The 15,271-nt window shown below is 36.8% G+C and overlaps 1 protein-coding gene across 1 annotated transcript in view; it reads right to left on the bottom strand.

The window, feature by feature from the left end:
- LOC127216524 (vomeronasal type-2 receptor 116-like) overlaps positions 1–9,345 on the bottom strand; it is a 59,822-nt gene extending 50,477 nt beyond the window's left edge. Inside the window, exon 1 of the mRNA XM_051177225.1 lies at positions 9,131–9,345. Coding sequence (XP_051033182.1) covers positions 9,131–9,345 — 215 coding nt within the window. The remainder of the gene's footprint in view (positions 1–9,130) is intronic.
- Positions 9,346–15,271: the final 5,926 nt, after the last annotated feature.

Here is a 15,271-nt window from a genome sequence, read left to right as displayed (position 1 = left end):
GAAGAAATAAAGAAATTAAGAACTTTCTAGAATCAATGAAAATAAATGTACAACATACGCAAGCTTATGGGGCAGTGCTAAGAGGAAAGTCCAGAGCACTAAGTGCCTATATAAAGAAACTACTGGAAAACTCCTACACTAGTGACTTAATAGCATACCTGAAAGCTTTGAACAAAAAAGCAAACTCACCCAAGATGAGTAGACACCAGGAAATAATCAAATTGAGGGCTGAAATGAATAAAATAGAAAAAAAAACTATAAGAACCAATGACAGAGTTCGTTCCTTTAGAAAATCAACAAGGTAAACAACCCTTCATCCAAACTAACCAAAATGCAGAGAAGAAATATCCAAATTAACAAAATCAGAAATAAAAAAGAGGGACATAACAAAAGACACTGAGGAAATCCAGAGAACCATAAGGTCATACTTCTAAAACCTAATTCCCTGAAATTGGAAATTTTAAAGGAATGGACAATTTTCTAATAGATATCACATGTCAAATTTAAATCAAGAACAGATAAACAATTTTAATAGACCTATAACCCCCAATGAAATAGAAGCAGTCATCAAAACTCTCCCAACTAAAAAAAAAAAAAAAAAAAAAAAAGCCCAGGACTAGATGGTTCCAGTGCAGAATTCTACCAGAAATTCAAAGAACAGATAATACCAATACTCCTCAAATTGTTCCACACAATAGAAACAGAAGGGTCATTGCCAAACTCTTTTTACAAGGCTACAATTGCCTTGGCACCAAAGCCAAGCAAAGACATAACTAAGAAAAAGAATTACAGACTAATCTACCTCATGAACGTTGATACAAAAATACTTAGTAAAGTACTTGCAAATTGAATCCAAGAACACTTCATAAAGTAAGCTTCATCCCTGGAATGATTCAACATATGAAAACCTGTCAATGTAACCCACTATCTAAAAAAACTGAAAAAGATGCTTAAAAATCACTAGATGCTTAAAAATCCTTTGACACCCCTTCATGGTAAAGGTCTTTGAGAGATCAGGAATAAAAAAAAGAACATACCTAAACATACCTAAAGGCAATATACAGCAAGCCAACAGCCAACATAATTGGAGTAGAAGGGCATGATTTGAAAAACTTGAAAATGGCCCTAAAAGGAGATAAGGACTTGAATAGTCCACAAATACTATCAGCTGAAACTGAGAAGGAATTAGAATGGGTAGAAAAGAGGATACTAGAAGCACATGTGGACCGTGTGTATCCAAACCTAGACTGCATTCTGGTTATATTACCATCTAGAGAATATCCTTCAGGGATTTTGATGCAAAGAGAAGATATCATATTAGAATGGATATTCCTACCACATAAACAGAATAAAAAACTAAAAACATACATAGAAAAGATCTCTGACTTGATTATAAAAGGTAAATTAAGACTTTGTCAGCTAATAGGAAGGGACCCAGCAGAAATTATAGTACCTGTAACTAATGAGGAAATTTCCTCCTTATGGAAAGATAACGAATATTGGCAGAGAGCTTGCAATAACTTTTTGGGAACAATTAGCAACAACTATCCCAAAACTGAGAGAATCAAATTCATAAAGAAAACGATTTGGATTCTTCCATGCATTGTAAAAAAAAAAACACCTATTTCTGGAGTTCATACATTCTACACTGATGCAAACAAATCAGGTAAGACAGGATATAAATCAGGAAAAATTAACAAAATGGTTCAAAGCCCTTACAATTCTGTACAAAATGCAGAATTGTATGCCATTCTCATGGTACTTATGGATTTTAAAGAACTCCTCAATATAGTTACTGACTCTCAATACGCAGAGAGAGTCGTTTTACACATTGAGACTGCAGAATTTATTCCTGACAATACAGAATTAACTTCATTGTTTATACAGTTACAAGATACTATCAGAAAGAGGACTCATCCTATATATATAACACACATCAGATCCCATATGGGTCTGCCAGGTCCTCTAGCACAAGGCAATGATGAAATTGATCGTTTATTGATAGGAAGTGTGCTAGAAGCCTCAGAGTTTCATAAGAAACACCACGTGAACAGCAAAGGTTTAAAAAAAGGATTTTTCTATCACTTGGGAACAAGCCAAGGAAATAGTAAGGAAATGTCCTACTTGCTCATTCTATAACCAAACTCCTTTACCACCAGGCAGTAACTCTAAAGGTATAAATAGGAATGAAATATGGCAAATGGATGTGTTTCATTTTGCAGAATTTGGAAAATTAAAATATGTACATCACACTATAGATACATTTTCAGGGTTTCAATGGGCTACTGCTCTGAGCTCTGAAAACACTGATTCTGTTATAACACACCTTTTAGAGGTAATGGCCATTATGGGCATACCTGCACAAATAAAAACTGACAATGCTCCAGCATATGTCTCCAGCAAATTGAAACAGTTTTTTGAGTATTACAAGATAAAGCACATAACTGGTATACCACACAATCCTACAGGACAAACAGTGGTTGAGAGATCCAATCGTACTTTAAAAGAAATGCTCCATAAACAGGCAGGAGGAACCAAAACACCCAAACACAGATTACATAATGCTTTATTAACATTAAACTTTCTTAGTGCTGATAAAAAAGGAAAAACAGCTGCAAAAAGACACTGGACAATAGAAAAAACTTCTGAACTAAATCAGCCAGTGTACTTCAAGGATGTACTGACCTCAGAATGGAAAGCAGGATATGTGTTACGTTGGGGTAGGGGTTTTGCATTTGTATCTACAGGAAAAGAAAAACTATGGATACCATCTAAGTTAATCAAGATTCGAGTTGAACAAAAAAAAACATCTTAATAAAGAGAAATGACAAGTCATCCAACAAATTAGGTCCTATGAGGTGTGCGGAAGCCTCTCAAAGGTAGGGGAAGTGTTCTGTTCTTGTTTTTACAGGAAAACAGAGAAAACCTATCATAAAACAGCCAAAAAACACTAAACATGTAGGTGCTACAGAAGAGAAGACAGCTCTTCAGAAACAATCACTTAAGGAAACAGAATCTGATATATGGTTAAAAAAAAAATTTAATTGTAGTAAACTATTTCTATATAGAAATCTACTTCTCTCTACTATCTAGTATTCCTGAAGTCCCAATTTTTGTAAACCAACGCTGGCTTTGGAGTTGGATTTGGCTTTCCTTCTCTAAATTCAACCATGTTGTTAAGATTAAATTCATGGTTTCTACCTTAAATCAAGAAGCCAATTGGTGTAAGGCAGAAGAAAACAAAAACTGAGGACTCATATCTTATATGCAATTTTCTCTCTGAAATCCTAATTTTCTCACATACTTTTAATGCTTATTGTTGTCTTTCCCTAATGCATACCTTAAAACTTGAAAATTTTACTTTAATATTGATGTGTAACTTTTCCACAAGAAATAATAACGATTCCTAACAGCAGTCTTTAAACTCTCCGGAAAGAAGATGGGGCCCCACATCATCATTTCCACTTGACTCAACCTGATGCATCGGAACTACAAACATCACCCTAAAACCGGTTTGAGACTGTTTTTCTCGAGACAACTCATGACTAGCTAGCTGTAATGGTGCACCTTTTTATTACACCCTGGCCAGAGTTTCAAATGGAACTACAGTCAAGAATTTTCTGCCACACAGTAACTAGCTACATATGTCACAACCAGTTCTGTTGAGAAATTTGGTTGCTAAAAATTTTCTTCCTACAGGATCCATTGGAGCAATCATCGTCCCATTTCAGCAAGAAGTAATCTTAAGATAACAACGCCCCCTTTCCCTACCCTTGGAATTTTGGGATAATAGTCATCGTCTTTGGGTTGGTTTTAGTTATCTGGGATTGGGTGATGCTTACACTCGGGTTTATCTTTTAGACAGGAATAGGGAATGTTTGGGAAAGGTATGGTTTAGATGGGATATAGGTAGATTAGCCTATTTTCTTGAGAATTTGAGTAAGAATGAGATAGTATTTTACAGCTTACATTGTGACTGTTCAGGTGGCTTGCTGTTTCTGTCCTTGCTGCACCTTTTGGAAGGTGTCCATCCGCATTTCCTGTCTACTCTAGTATTGTTAATTTCCTTCTCAGGTCTGGATGAGGTTAAAGATTAAACTATCACAACTATTATTCTCTCTTCCTAGTTAGATATATTAGGTGCTAGACTTACATTTTCCAGCTTAGGACAACTCTATTGTAAACTCCATATTGCCCTCACCCTAGGACTAGATATGTAGGTCATTTTGTTCTCGATTTTCCTTTTCTTAGAGCACACTTGTTATTCACTGTTTTGTATATAGTTTTGTATTAAGCCTAAATCTTTTCTTTAGACTAAAAGGAAAATTGTAGTGAGATAGTTCTGAGGCACTGACCACGCCCATTGGGGGGTGGAGCCATGGGCGGAGTGACCTGTGGTAGGAGGTCGGAGGGGGCCAGGAAAGGCGCTCTCTTTCTGGCGTGACTGGGACAGGAGAGGATCGGGTTGAATTTCCTGGTGTTCATCTGTCAGCAGACAAGTCTTTTGGGAAAAAAAAAAAACACATAAAGAAATTCAAGTTTTAAATGTCATTTAAATTAATCCTCTCTCTACATTTAACATGGATTGATACTTTAAACATATAGATATAATATATGATTTCATTAAGCATCATTCATTCCCTATGTATACAAAACACTTCAATGAATTGCTTTTATGTCACAATAACTTTAAATGCATTTGGAATATGAACATTTTAGCATAAGACCTTTCTGTGTTCTACTAACTAGTGGGCTATATTGCTCAAATTTTTGAGAACATAATCATTCTTAGGAATTTTTATACAAAATTTACAAAATGGATGAGTCTATTAATTTACTTTGTCATACACTGACAAGTTTTTTCACATTTAGAGGTGATGTAATGTAGGCCTCCTTTATCCTCTATATGCACTATGAACACAGCAGATCAAACCAAATCGAACATTGGTCATCTCCCTTACTGGGAGCACATGGGCTTACAGTCTACATTTCTTTCTACCAAGAACCAAGACAAAAGACACTAACGAGGGGTTTGGTCATAACACCTAAATATTATCTCTCATTAATTTTTATATAAAGTTGTTTACACAATGTGTTTGTGTAATATAGAGCATGTTGCCACCTAAGAGCAAAATAGTATATTCAGTCTAATTTGTAGAACTGGGTTGCTTGGGACTTTCTTTATATATGAGGCTGGTTTTGAAATCAGAGAATGATGCCTGCCTTTACCTCCCAAGTGCTTGCATTGCATTCATGCTACACCATATGTCTTGAGAAGCCTGGTTTAAATAACAAATGTCATGTCACAAAATCTCCAATTAATGTATCACTAAAAGTTTTAAATGAAGATGAATAGTATATGTTAACATCTTCACAGGTACACATCCATGCATGTGTTTGTCATCTTTTACTCAACAAATAGGTATAAATATCATTACAGTTAATATATTTTGATGTTGCATGTTTTCTTAACAGACATTTGTAAATACTACTGAGAATTCAGAAATGTAAATGTTAAAAGAATTAGAGAAAATTGGTACAAATAACCTGGAAAGAATGTGACTTTTCCAAAATATGTTTTTAAGAAATAATCATTTGATACCAATGTTCAGGGGGCCTAGTTCAGTCTTATGCAGGTTCCCCAGCTGTCAGTCTGGAGTCAGTGAGCTCCTACTTGCTCAGGTCAGCTGTTTCTGTGGGTTTCCCCATCATGGTCTTGACCCCCTTTGCAGTCCAGTGCTTAGCTGTGAATCTCTGCTTCTGCTTCCATCAGCTACTGGGTGAATGTTATATAATGGCATTGAAGGTAGTCACCAATCTCATATTAGAGGAAGGGAGTTTAAGGTAGCCTCTCCACTATTGCTTAGATTTTTACTTGGGGTCATAGGGTTACTGGCAGTAGACCCAGTGTTTATACCAATGCATGAACTGGCTTTTTGGAGCCCAATCCCTATGAAAGGATATTCTCTCAGCCTAGATACAGGAGAAGGGGCTTGGTCCTCCCCCAAAATGTGACAGACTTTGATGATTTCCCATGGGAGGCCTCATTCTCAGGAGTGGATGGAGGATGGGATGGGGAGACAGTGGGTGGAGTGGGAGGATGGGATGGAGAGGGAACTGAGATTGGTATGTAAAATAATGTTTTTTATTTAAATAAAAATTAGTTAAAAACATAATCACATTTTAGTAGGATGACAATGGCATCACACTTTTCAGGAGGAACAGATGGAAAACAGAGAAACAATCTTTGTGGTTTTCTGTTTCCTGCATCACATCACTTATATTTAATAGCAGGAGAGTTAAGACAAACTTTTTAGTTTTTCTATTTATATTAATATAGGTAAATCAACATATAAATTGATAATCACTTAATCATTTTATTTTCAGAAAAAATAAAATCCCTGGGGGTCTGAATTATTACTGAAGGAGTATATTATGGCATAACTAACATTTTTTGCTACAGCTGTAGTAGGAGACATATGGCAAGGAGGAAGAATAAAAATACCTTGACAGATTTTGAACAAATGTCAAAATAATTAAAAGTAAATATATAGAAAAATATCTTAAAATAACAGTGAGTAAATGTTTATGTTCTTTAATGTTAAAATAGCCAATAAAAGGAAAACACCCAGTGAAACAGAAAAATATTAAAGTTAATGCACCACAGAATATATTCCTTTAATACCAAATTATTATCATGTTTCTAACATACAATATACATTATAATTGATGAAAAACAACTCTGACACATCAATTCAGATATTTCTCAGTAAAAATTTCTCCTATAACCTAGAGACAGGAGAGAAGTCCTAGTCCCTACTTCAAATGACTTGACAGATTTACATGACCCCACCTGGATAGCATTGCCCTACATGTGGAATTGGGGTAGGGGGATGGGAGGAGAGGGTGATCAGGGTGCATGTGCGGGGAGGAGAGAAGGTAAAAGGGAGGGAGGCAGGGAGGGAGGGAGAGGGAACTGGGATCAACATGTAAAATTTAAAAAAAAATTTCTCCTATAAATAGTGGAAAAAATGGCTATTAGTATTATCATGGTGGGATGTCAACCACTATGAATAAAAAATTTTAATATATGCAAATCCTTTACTAAGATATTGTGCTTTTGTAAATTAATTTGCTTTAATAAGATAATATTTGTACTTTTTAGAATATGTACCTAGCAAAACTTCATTTATCACCACACTTATGATAATAAAAAGTAAAATCTAACCAGGAAATTGAATCACAGAAATATTAGTGTAATAGAAGGCAATGCCACCCCCACAGCCCATGATCTAGTCTATTTATGGTAACTAAGATAAATATATTTTGCAGCTAGAATTATAATGTGAGTAAATTTAACTCAAGAGAAAGAACAATATTTCCTACAAAATCATAATAGCATCTCATAGCTATGAAAAATATTTAGTCAAATCCATGAAAGCAGTTTTTCAGGCTTGAAAATTTTATGCTTTTATGAGTACCCAGCTCTATTAAAAACATATTTTGAAAATGTATTGAATAGATCAAACATGTTAAATAATATTGCATTGTGGAAATTGCCTTTTATTAACTTACTTTGTTTCATAAAATGTTTATTTTATTGAATATTTTAACATTAAAAGACATAAATGTTTACTTACTGTTATCTCAAAATATTTTATTAGATGATGTTTACTTTAAATTTTAATTACCTGCATTATATTAAACCTTCCTAAAATACCACTTTCTCTTAAACATGCCGGATGAGCCAGCCACTGAAAACTTATGTGATTGCAGGAGTGTTCTTTCCAGTCAGAGTGTCATAATCTGAAGATGGACTCATGAAGATGGACACGTTGCTGTTTGTTCAATTGAGATTAGAGAGCAGAGAATAAGAGGACCAGAGCGTTATCTGCTAAACTGAAGAATTTCATTGTAGCACACAAGCTGCAAAAGCTATTGAAGACAACTTTAGAGCAAAATATGATCACGAGCTGATCAGCTCTCACATTAAATATTTCATCTGAAAGCAAGTTTTGGATTTCTGTGGCTATTGATGACATTCCAATTTAAGACTAACTTTTTAAATATATCATTAGCATTGAATGATATTTCACACTTCAACATTTTACTTCAATCTCTCTCTGAGTTATTGAGTTCACAATCAATTTTTAGCAAGGATATAATAATGCCACTCTGGCAATAATCCATTATAATTCCAATGTTCCCTTTTAGTAACAGTACACATTTTCTCCCAAAATGGTTCCATGAATTCATATATCTCTTCTTCTATCTTCTGTACAGAGTCGAGAACCATCTATATTTTTAAATTTTAAATCTTTTCTGTGTGGGTCCCTTTCTTATAGGACTGTCTTCCTGAAATAAAATACACTAGATCTTCATGCCCCAACATACATGAGTAGTTTTCTTTTTCAGGAAAATAAAGCAGCCTGTCCAATACTACTTAATATTACACACTCAAGAATGCTCCCCCAAAAAAAGATTCCTCAAAGGCCTCCATGACCATAAATGTTTGCAGATAATGAGCATTATAGTATGCTCATATAGTATGCACATACAGCAAGCTTGTAAATATAGTAAAATTATCATATAAAAATAAATGAGAAACGATAAATACAAAACCTCATAGAGTGCAATGATAAAGCAGAGAGTATGTTCCAATATTTAATTCTAACATTCTAGCTCTCAAGTCTGCAGCAGGTAACACAGGCAACACTTGACACTCTAGTCTCACATGAGGAAATCTTTGTACCTGTTTCTATGGCATCATCCTTTCTCATAGGAGCAAAGCTAGACTTGTATAATTCTTTCAAATTCCATAGCAACCTGTTACATGATCCTTCGCCATGATAGATAACATTGAAATTAGTCAAATTCCAAGGAATTATAGGCATGACAAAATAGATGGGAGAAATTCACAGAATCAGACATGGGAAGTAAAATAAACAAAAACCTAGTTAATTCATCCCCAGTGATAAAATCATATAATCAATATAAATGTAAAGATATTATAGAGGAGAATTATGAATTGAAAATAAGGTATGTCCTAATGGAGTAATGAAGGAATAGTGATGTTTGAACCCATACTCCGCTTAGAACATGAAAGGAATAAATAGAAAAAGAAACTTACTGCACCATCATCTCTCTGGCATAATATGGCATTCTCCAATCAGTTGTTTTGTTGAGTGGGGAGACAGCATAAGCAGGGAAAAAGCCAGCAATCACCATATTTCCTTCATGATATAAACGGTAATTTTTTCTCACTAAGCACCTATTAACATCCTTGGAACACAAAAGAAAGGGAATCAGCAGTAAGTAGGAGATAACAATATAAGAGAACATCATATTAACAGAATCTCTGTGAAGATATAAATCTGTGAAGAGAGGCCACATAATGTCTAGTAAGTACATGCATAGCTTATGTGTATGTGTACTGTGTGTTTTTTATTTTACTGATGACTGAAGTTGTCATTAAAGTCACCAGGACAGACTCTTTACTTCCCTGTGGAATTCTTAAATGCTTTCTTCCTGTAGGCTGTGCATCTGGAGTCCTTCATTCAAAATAAAAACAAAATGAAAAATATGTTTGTAGATCTTCACGGCAGCATGATTTCAGTAAGTACCAGAGAGAGCCACTCCCAAGGCATGAAGACCTCTTAGTGCTTTGACTAAAAGTATGGATTAAAAATTTTCACTCAAAAGCAATTTAAGATGATTCAAATATTACCCCAGAAAATTACGTGGTAGATGAAATGCAAAGGGCCAGAAAATTCACATGTGAGTGGTGGCTAAATCACAACAGCATAATAGCACGTCCTCTACAATTAAAGACTGTCAATATTAGTATTACTTTACTTTGGTCTGCAGTAGTGACAGAATATTCCTTCTTGTACCTATGCATGCAGTGTAACCAATATTGTATATAAGCCCCATGCTATAGAGATAGTCATTTCTGAATAATTAAGTGATCCTTCTGAATTTATCATTTTCAAGTGACAAATTTATTTCAATGCAGAAATCAAGATTTGTTTGCATCTGAAGTTTTATTTTTCTGCTGATTTTTAAAAACATGGTTTACCAGTCTATTGATACATACTCAAGTTACCTCCTCCCTATACCTAGAGCCTTGGGTCCAAAAATTTTTTGCTTTTTTGTGAATGTAGTGATATTTACAAATATAATATCTCTGTGTTTACATTTACCTAACACATTTCACAAAGAAATTATAAGAAGTGTTGTGTTTTAAACTCTAGCTATGATGTATGTTCATATAAAAATACAATAAAAATATGAAACAACAGAGAATTTGAATCATTGTATAATGACTTACATTTATTAGTGACTAATTAATACTAGTTTATCAATTTGGCCATGCGATTTGTCAATGTAATGTATTACATTTTGGCAAGAGTCAGGCACCAGGATTGAGGGAGGTATTGGTGTGGAGCACATGGTAACAATTGATGGCATCTCTTCAGTTATTTTGTAATCATAGTGTCCTGATAGTACAGTCTACTTCTTTAAAAAAATTCATTTTTTTATCACTAGTTATCTTCTAGTCTCATGTTAGTAGCAAATATTAAAAATCTATATAACCTATGGACAAAATAGGGCATCAATTAGAATCAAAGGATTTTGTTAATTTGTATGTTCTCTCTCTGCTTTTTCATTAGTTAGATAAAGGTTTGTCTATCTTGATGTTTTCTCAAAAAACCAACTCTTTTTTTTAATTTTTTTAAATTTATTTTATATAACAAAGTCCATTTAAATAAAAACAAACATTTATAAACAATATTTGGGAATTTGGGCGTTGTTCTTTCCAAACTACTTCCTGCTGGTAAAGGGCACTGTCGTGGGGGATTCTAAGAAGATTCAGAAATCCTGGCTGTAGTCTGTAAGGCTGCTTTGTCCAGCTGAAAAAAAAAAACAACTCTTTGTTGCATTGATTTTTTGTATTGTTTTCCAGGTTTCTATTTTGTTGATTTCAGCCCTCAAGTTGATTATTTCCTGGCTTCTACTCCTATGGGGTGAGTTTGCTTGTCTCTGTTCTAAGGCTTTCAGTTGCTTTGTTAATTCTCTTATGTACTATCCTCTGTTTTCTTCATAGGGAAACTTAGTGCAATGAACTTCCCTCATAGCACTGCTTTCAAGGTGTCCCATAAGTTCGAGTATGTAGTGTCCTCATTCTCGTTGAATATTAGAAAGTCCTTAATTTTTTTCTTTATTTCTTCTTTGACCCAGGTGTGGTGCAATTACACATTGTTCAGTTTCCATGAGTTTGCAGGTTTTCTGCTATTTGTGTTTTTGTTGAAATCCAATTTTGAAGCATGGTGGTCCAATAAGGTACAGGGAACTATTCCTATTCTCTTGTATCTGTTGAGGTGTGTTATGCCACCTAGTCTGTGATCTATTTTGGAGAAGGTTCCATGTGGTGCTGAGAAGTTATATTCTTTTGTGTTTGAATGGAATGTTCTATACATATCTGTTAACACCAGTTGAGACCTAACTTCTGTTATTTCTTTTGTTTCTTTGTTGAGTTTGTGATTTGTGGTCCTGTCTAGTGTTGAGAGTGGTGTATTGAAGTCTCCCACTATAAGTGTGTGAGGTTTTATATGAGCTTTGAGTTTTAGTAGCGTTTCTTTTACGAATGTGGGTGGCTTTGTATTAGGGGCATAGATGTTCAGAACTGAGACTTTGTGTTGATGGATTTCTCCTGCGATGAATACGAAATGACCCTCTTCATCTCTTTTGATCAATTTTTGTTTGAAGTCTAACTTGTTAGATATTAGGATAGCCACACCTGCTTGCTTCTTGGTTCCATTTGATTGGAAGATCTTTCCTCAAACCTTTACCCTGAGGTAATGTCTATCTTTGAAGCTTAGATGTGTTTCTTGTATGCAGCAGAAGGATGGATTCTGTCTTCGTATCCATTCTGTTAGCCTGTGTCTTTTTATTGGCCAGTTAAGACCATTAATGTTGAGGGTGAGTAAGGACCATTGATTGTTGATGCTTGTTTGTTTTAGGTTTGTTGTTGGCAATGGTATTGTGAATATATTTGTTCTGCTTTACCCTTGGTTTCTGGTGTAGTTAGATTATCAGTTGCCTATGTCTTTGTGGGCATAGTTAATTTCCTTGGGTTGGAGTTTTCCTTCCAGTACTTTCTGTAGGGCTGGATTTGTAGATACGTATTGGGAAAATCTGGTTTTGTCCTTAGATATCTTGTTTTCTCCATCTATAGTGATTGAGAGTTTTGCTGGGTATAGTAGCCTGGGCTGGCATCCGTGTTCTCTTAATAGTTGTAGAACATCTCTCCAGGACCTTCTGGACTTGAGGGTTTCCATGGAGAAGTCAGGTGTAATTTTGATAGGTCTGCCTTTATATGTTACCTGTTCTTTTTCCTTCACTGCTCTTAATATTCTTTCTTTATTCTGTATGCTAGGTGTTTTGATTATTATATGTCGAGGGGTCTTTTTTCTTTGATCCAGCCTATTTGGTGTTCGGTATGCTTCTTGTACTTTCATGGCCATGTCCTTCTTCAGATTGGGAAAGTTTTCCTCGATGACTTTGTTGAATATGTTTTCAGCACCTTTGAGCTGGGCTTCCTCGCCTTCCTCTATGCCTATTATTCTTAGGTTTGGCCTTTTCACGGTGTGCCACATTTCCTGGATGTTTTGTGTTTAGGATTTGTTTGATTTACGATTTTCTTTGGTCATTGAATCTATTTCCTCTAGTTTATCTTCTGCTCCTGAAATTCTCTCTTCCATCTCTTGAATTCTGTTGGTTATGCTTGCATCTGTAGTTCCCGATCTTTTGCCCAGTTTTTCTATTTCCAGCATTCCTTCAGTTTGTGTTGCCTTTATTTTCTCTATTTCAGTTTTCAAGTCTTGAATCATTTCCTTCACCTGCTTAATTGTTTTTTCTTGGCTTTCTGTACTTTCTTTACTTTCCTTAAGGAATTTGTTCATTTCTTCCACTTGTTTGTTTTTTCTTCCATTTCTTTAAGGGATTTTCTCACATCTTCTTTGAGAGCCTCTATCATTTTATGATGATAATTTTTAATTTGTTCCCTTCTTCTTCCTCTGCTTTGTTGTTGTGTTCCGTTCTAGTTGGGGTAGATTCCCTAGATTCTGGTGGTGTCATGCTTGTCTTTCGGTTGTTAGGTGTTTTCTTTTATTGCCATCTTCCCATAGCTTCTTCCAGTAGGTGTTGGTGGGGTCTCCCCCTCTCTCTATGGTACTTCCCCGGTGGGCTTATGTGGGCCAGAAGTTCAATATCTGTAGCTCTGGGTGGTCCAAGCTATATATGAGGTCTCTCTGCAGACAGGGACCCGGGGGTGAGGTCAGGGATGAGGATCCAGTAGAAGATGCCTGCAGAAACTCAGAGTGGTCCCACAGAGATAGGCAGGTCTCTGGGAGGGGTCCGGGACTCAAGCAGAGGATTGGAGGTGGGGGTCAGAGACCAAGCAGGTAGGAATTATGAGGGGTCTCACGTGGATAGGCAGGTCTCCTGTGTTCAGATTCGCTCTGAGAAGTCCCCAGAAGTAGTGTGGACTCTAGCCAATGGCTCTAGGCAATGGCTGGCAGAAGAGAACAAAGGCTGGGCTGATACTCAGGATGTTTCTGCACTGATAGTCCGATCTCACAGGGAGCTGGCACTCTCCAGCTGAGGCCTCTTTCTTTAGCAGAGGCCCTGCTTTTGGGGTCAAGGATCTTGCAGGCAGGAACTCAGAATGGACCCAGAGAGATAGGCAGATCTCTGGAAGGGGCCCGGGACTCCAGCAGAGGACTAGAGGTGTGGGTCAGAGACCATGCAGGTGGAAATTACAGGTGATCCCACGTGGATAGGCAGGTCTCCTGTGTTCAGCATTTCCCCCAGAACTCCCCGAAGTCGTGTGGACTGTTGGCTCCACCCTCTGTCCCAGTGCTTAACAAGAGCAGCGGGACAGTGGGCAGGGTAGGGCACAGGGTAGGGGGGCCAGGCTCACGGTAGGGATGGGTGGGGGTGTATGAGAGCTCCAAGGGTGCTCTAGATGGGGACAGGACACAGGAGCAGCGGGCTAAAGAATATCTTAATATAACTCTTGATTCTCAATATGCAAAATGGGTTTTATTGCACATAGAAACTGCGGAACTTACTCCTGATAATTCAGTCTTGACTATTCCATTCTTGCAACTGCAACAAGCAAATAGGCACAGAAATTACCCATTATATTTCACTCATGTTTGATGTCATACTGTGTTGCCTGGGATATTTGTAAATGGATATTAAGTAGATCAGTTACTGATAGGATATATTCAGCAAGGTTCAGAATTTCATAAGAAATATGTTAATAGTAGATTGAAGAAAATATTCCATTACTTGGCAACAAGCTAAGGAAATTGTAAAAACAGAACAGAACTAAACAAAAGACCTGTCCTTCTTCTCTTTGTAATAAAATGCTTTTACATGCAGGAATTAATCCTAAAGGTACACAGAGAAATGAATTTTGGCAAATTGATATTTTTGGAAAGTTAAAGTATATTCATCAAACCATTGATATATATTGTGGATTTTAATGGGAATGGGCCTTAAGTCCTGATTTAAAAGGCTGATTCAATAATTACACATTTATTAGAAACAATGGCTGTGATGGGCACACCAGCACCAACTAAAACTGATGATGCCCCGCTTATGTTTCTAGTAAAATTAAAAAAAAATTTTTTGAGCATTACAACATAAAACACAGCCAAGTGAGATCCGCCTATCTGTGCAGAAAAATCCTGAGTATCAGCCCAGCCTTTGTCCTCTACCTCCAGGTCTTGGCTAGAGGTGAGTCTGGGACCAATTCGGGCGGCCTCTCCCCTACACCCTCCCCTGAAACTCCCTGGGTTGGCCCCGGATCCCCCTAATCCTGTGTCCTGTCCCATTGAGAGCACTCTTGGAGCTCTGATACACCCCCACCCACCCCCACCAAGAGCCTGCGCTCCCCCTACCCTGTGACCTACCCTGCCCACTGTCCCATCGCTCTGATTGAGCAAAGGGACAGAAGGTGGAGCCAACAGTCCAGACAACTTCAGGGAACTTCTGGGAGCAGTTCTGAACATAGGAGACCGGCCTATCCAAGCGGGACCACCCGTAATTTCCACCTGCCTGGTCTCTGAGCCCCACCACAGGTCCTCTACTGGAGTCCCGGATCCTCCCAGAGATCCGCATATCTCTGCTGGACCACTCTGAGTTCCTGCAGGCAGGACCCTTGACCCCATAGCAGGGCCTCTGCTAAAGAGGCTAAAGA

This window comes from Phodopus roborovskii, unplaced genomic scaffold (assembly GCF_943737965.1).
Source record: "Phodopus roborovskii unplaced genomic scaffold, PHOROB, whole genome shotgun sequence".
NCBI lineage: Eukaryota > Metazoa > Chordata > Mammalia > Rodentia > Cricetidae > Phodopus > Phodopus roborovskii.
The sequence above is the reverse complement of the archived record's forward strand: the minus strand, read 5'-3'. Positions and strand labels throughout refer to the sequence as shown.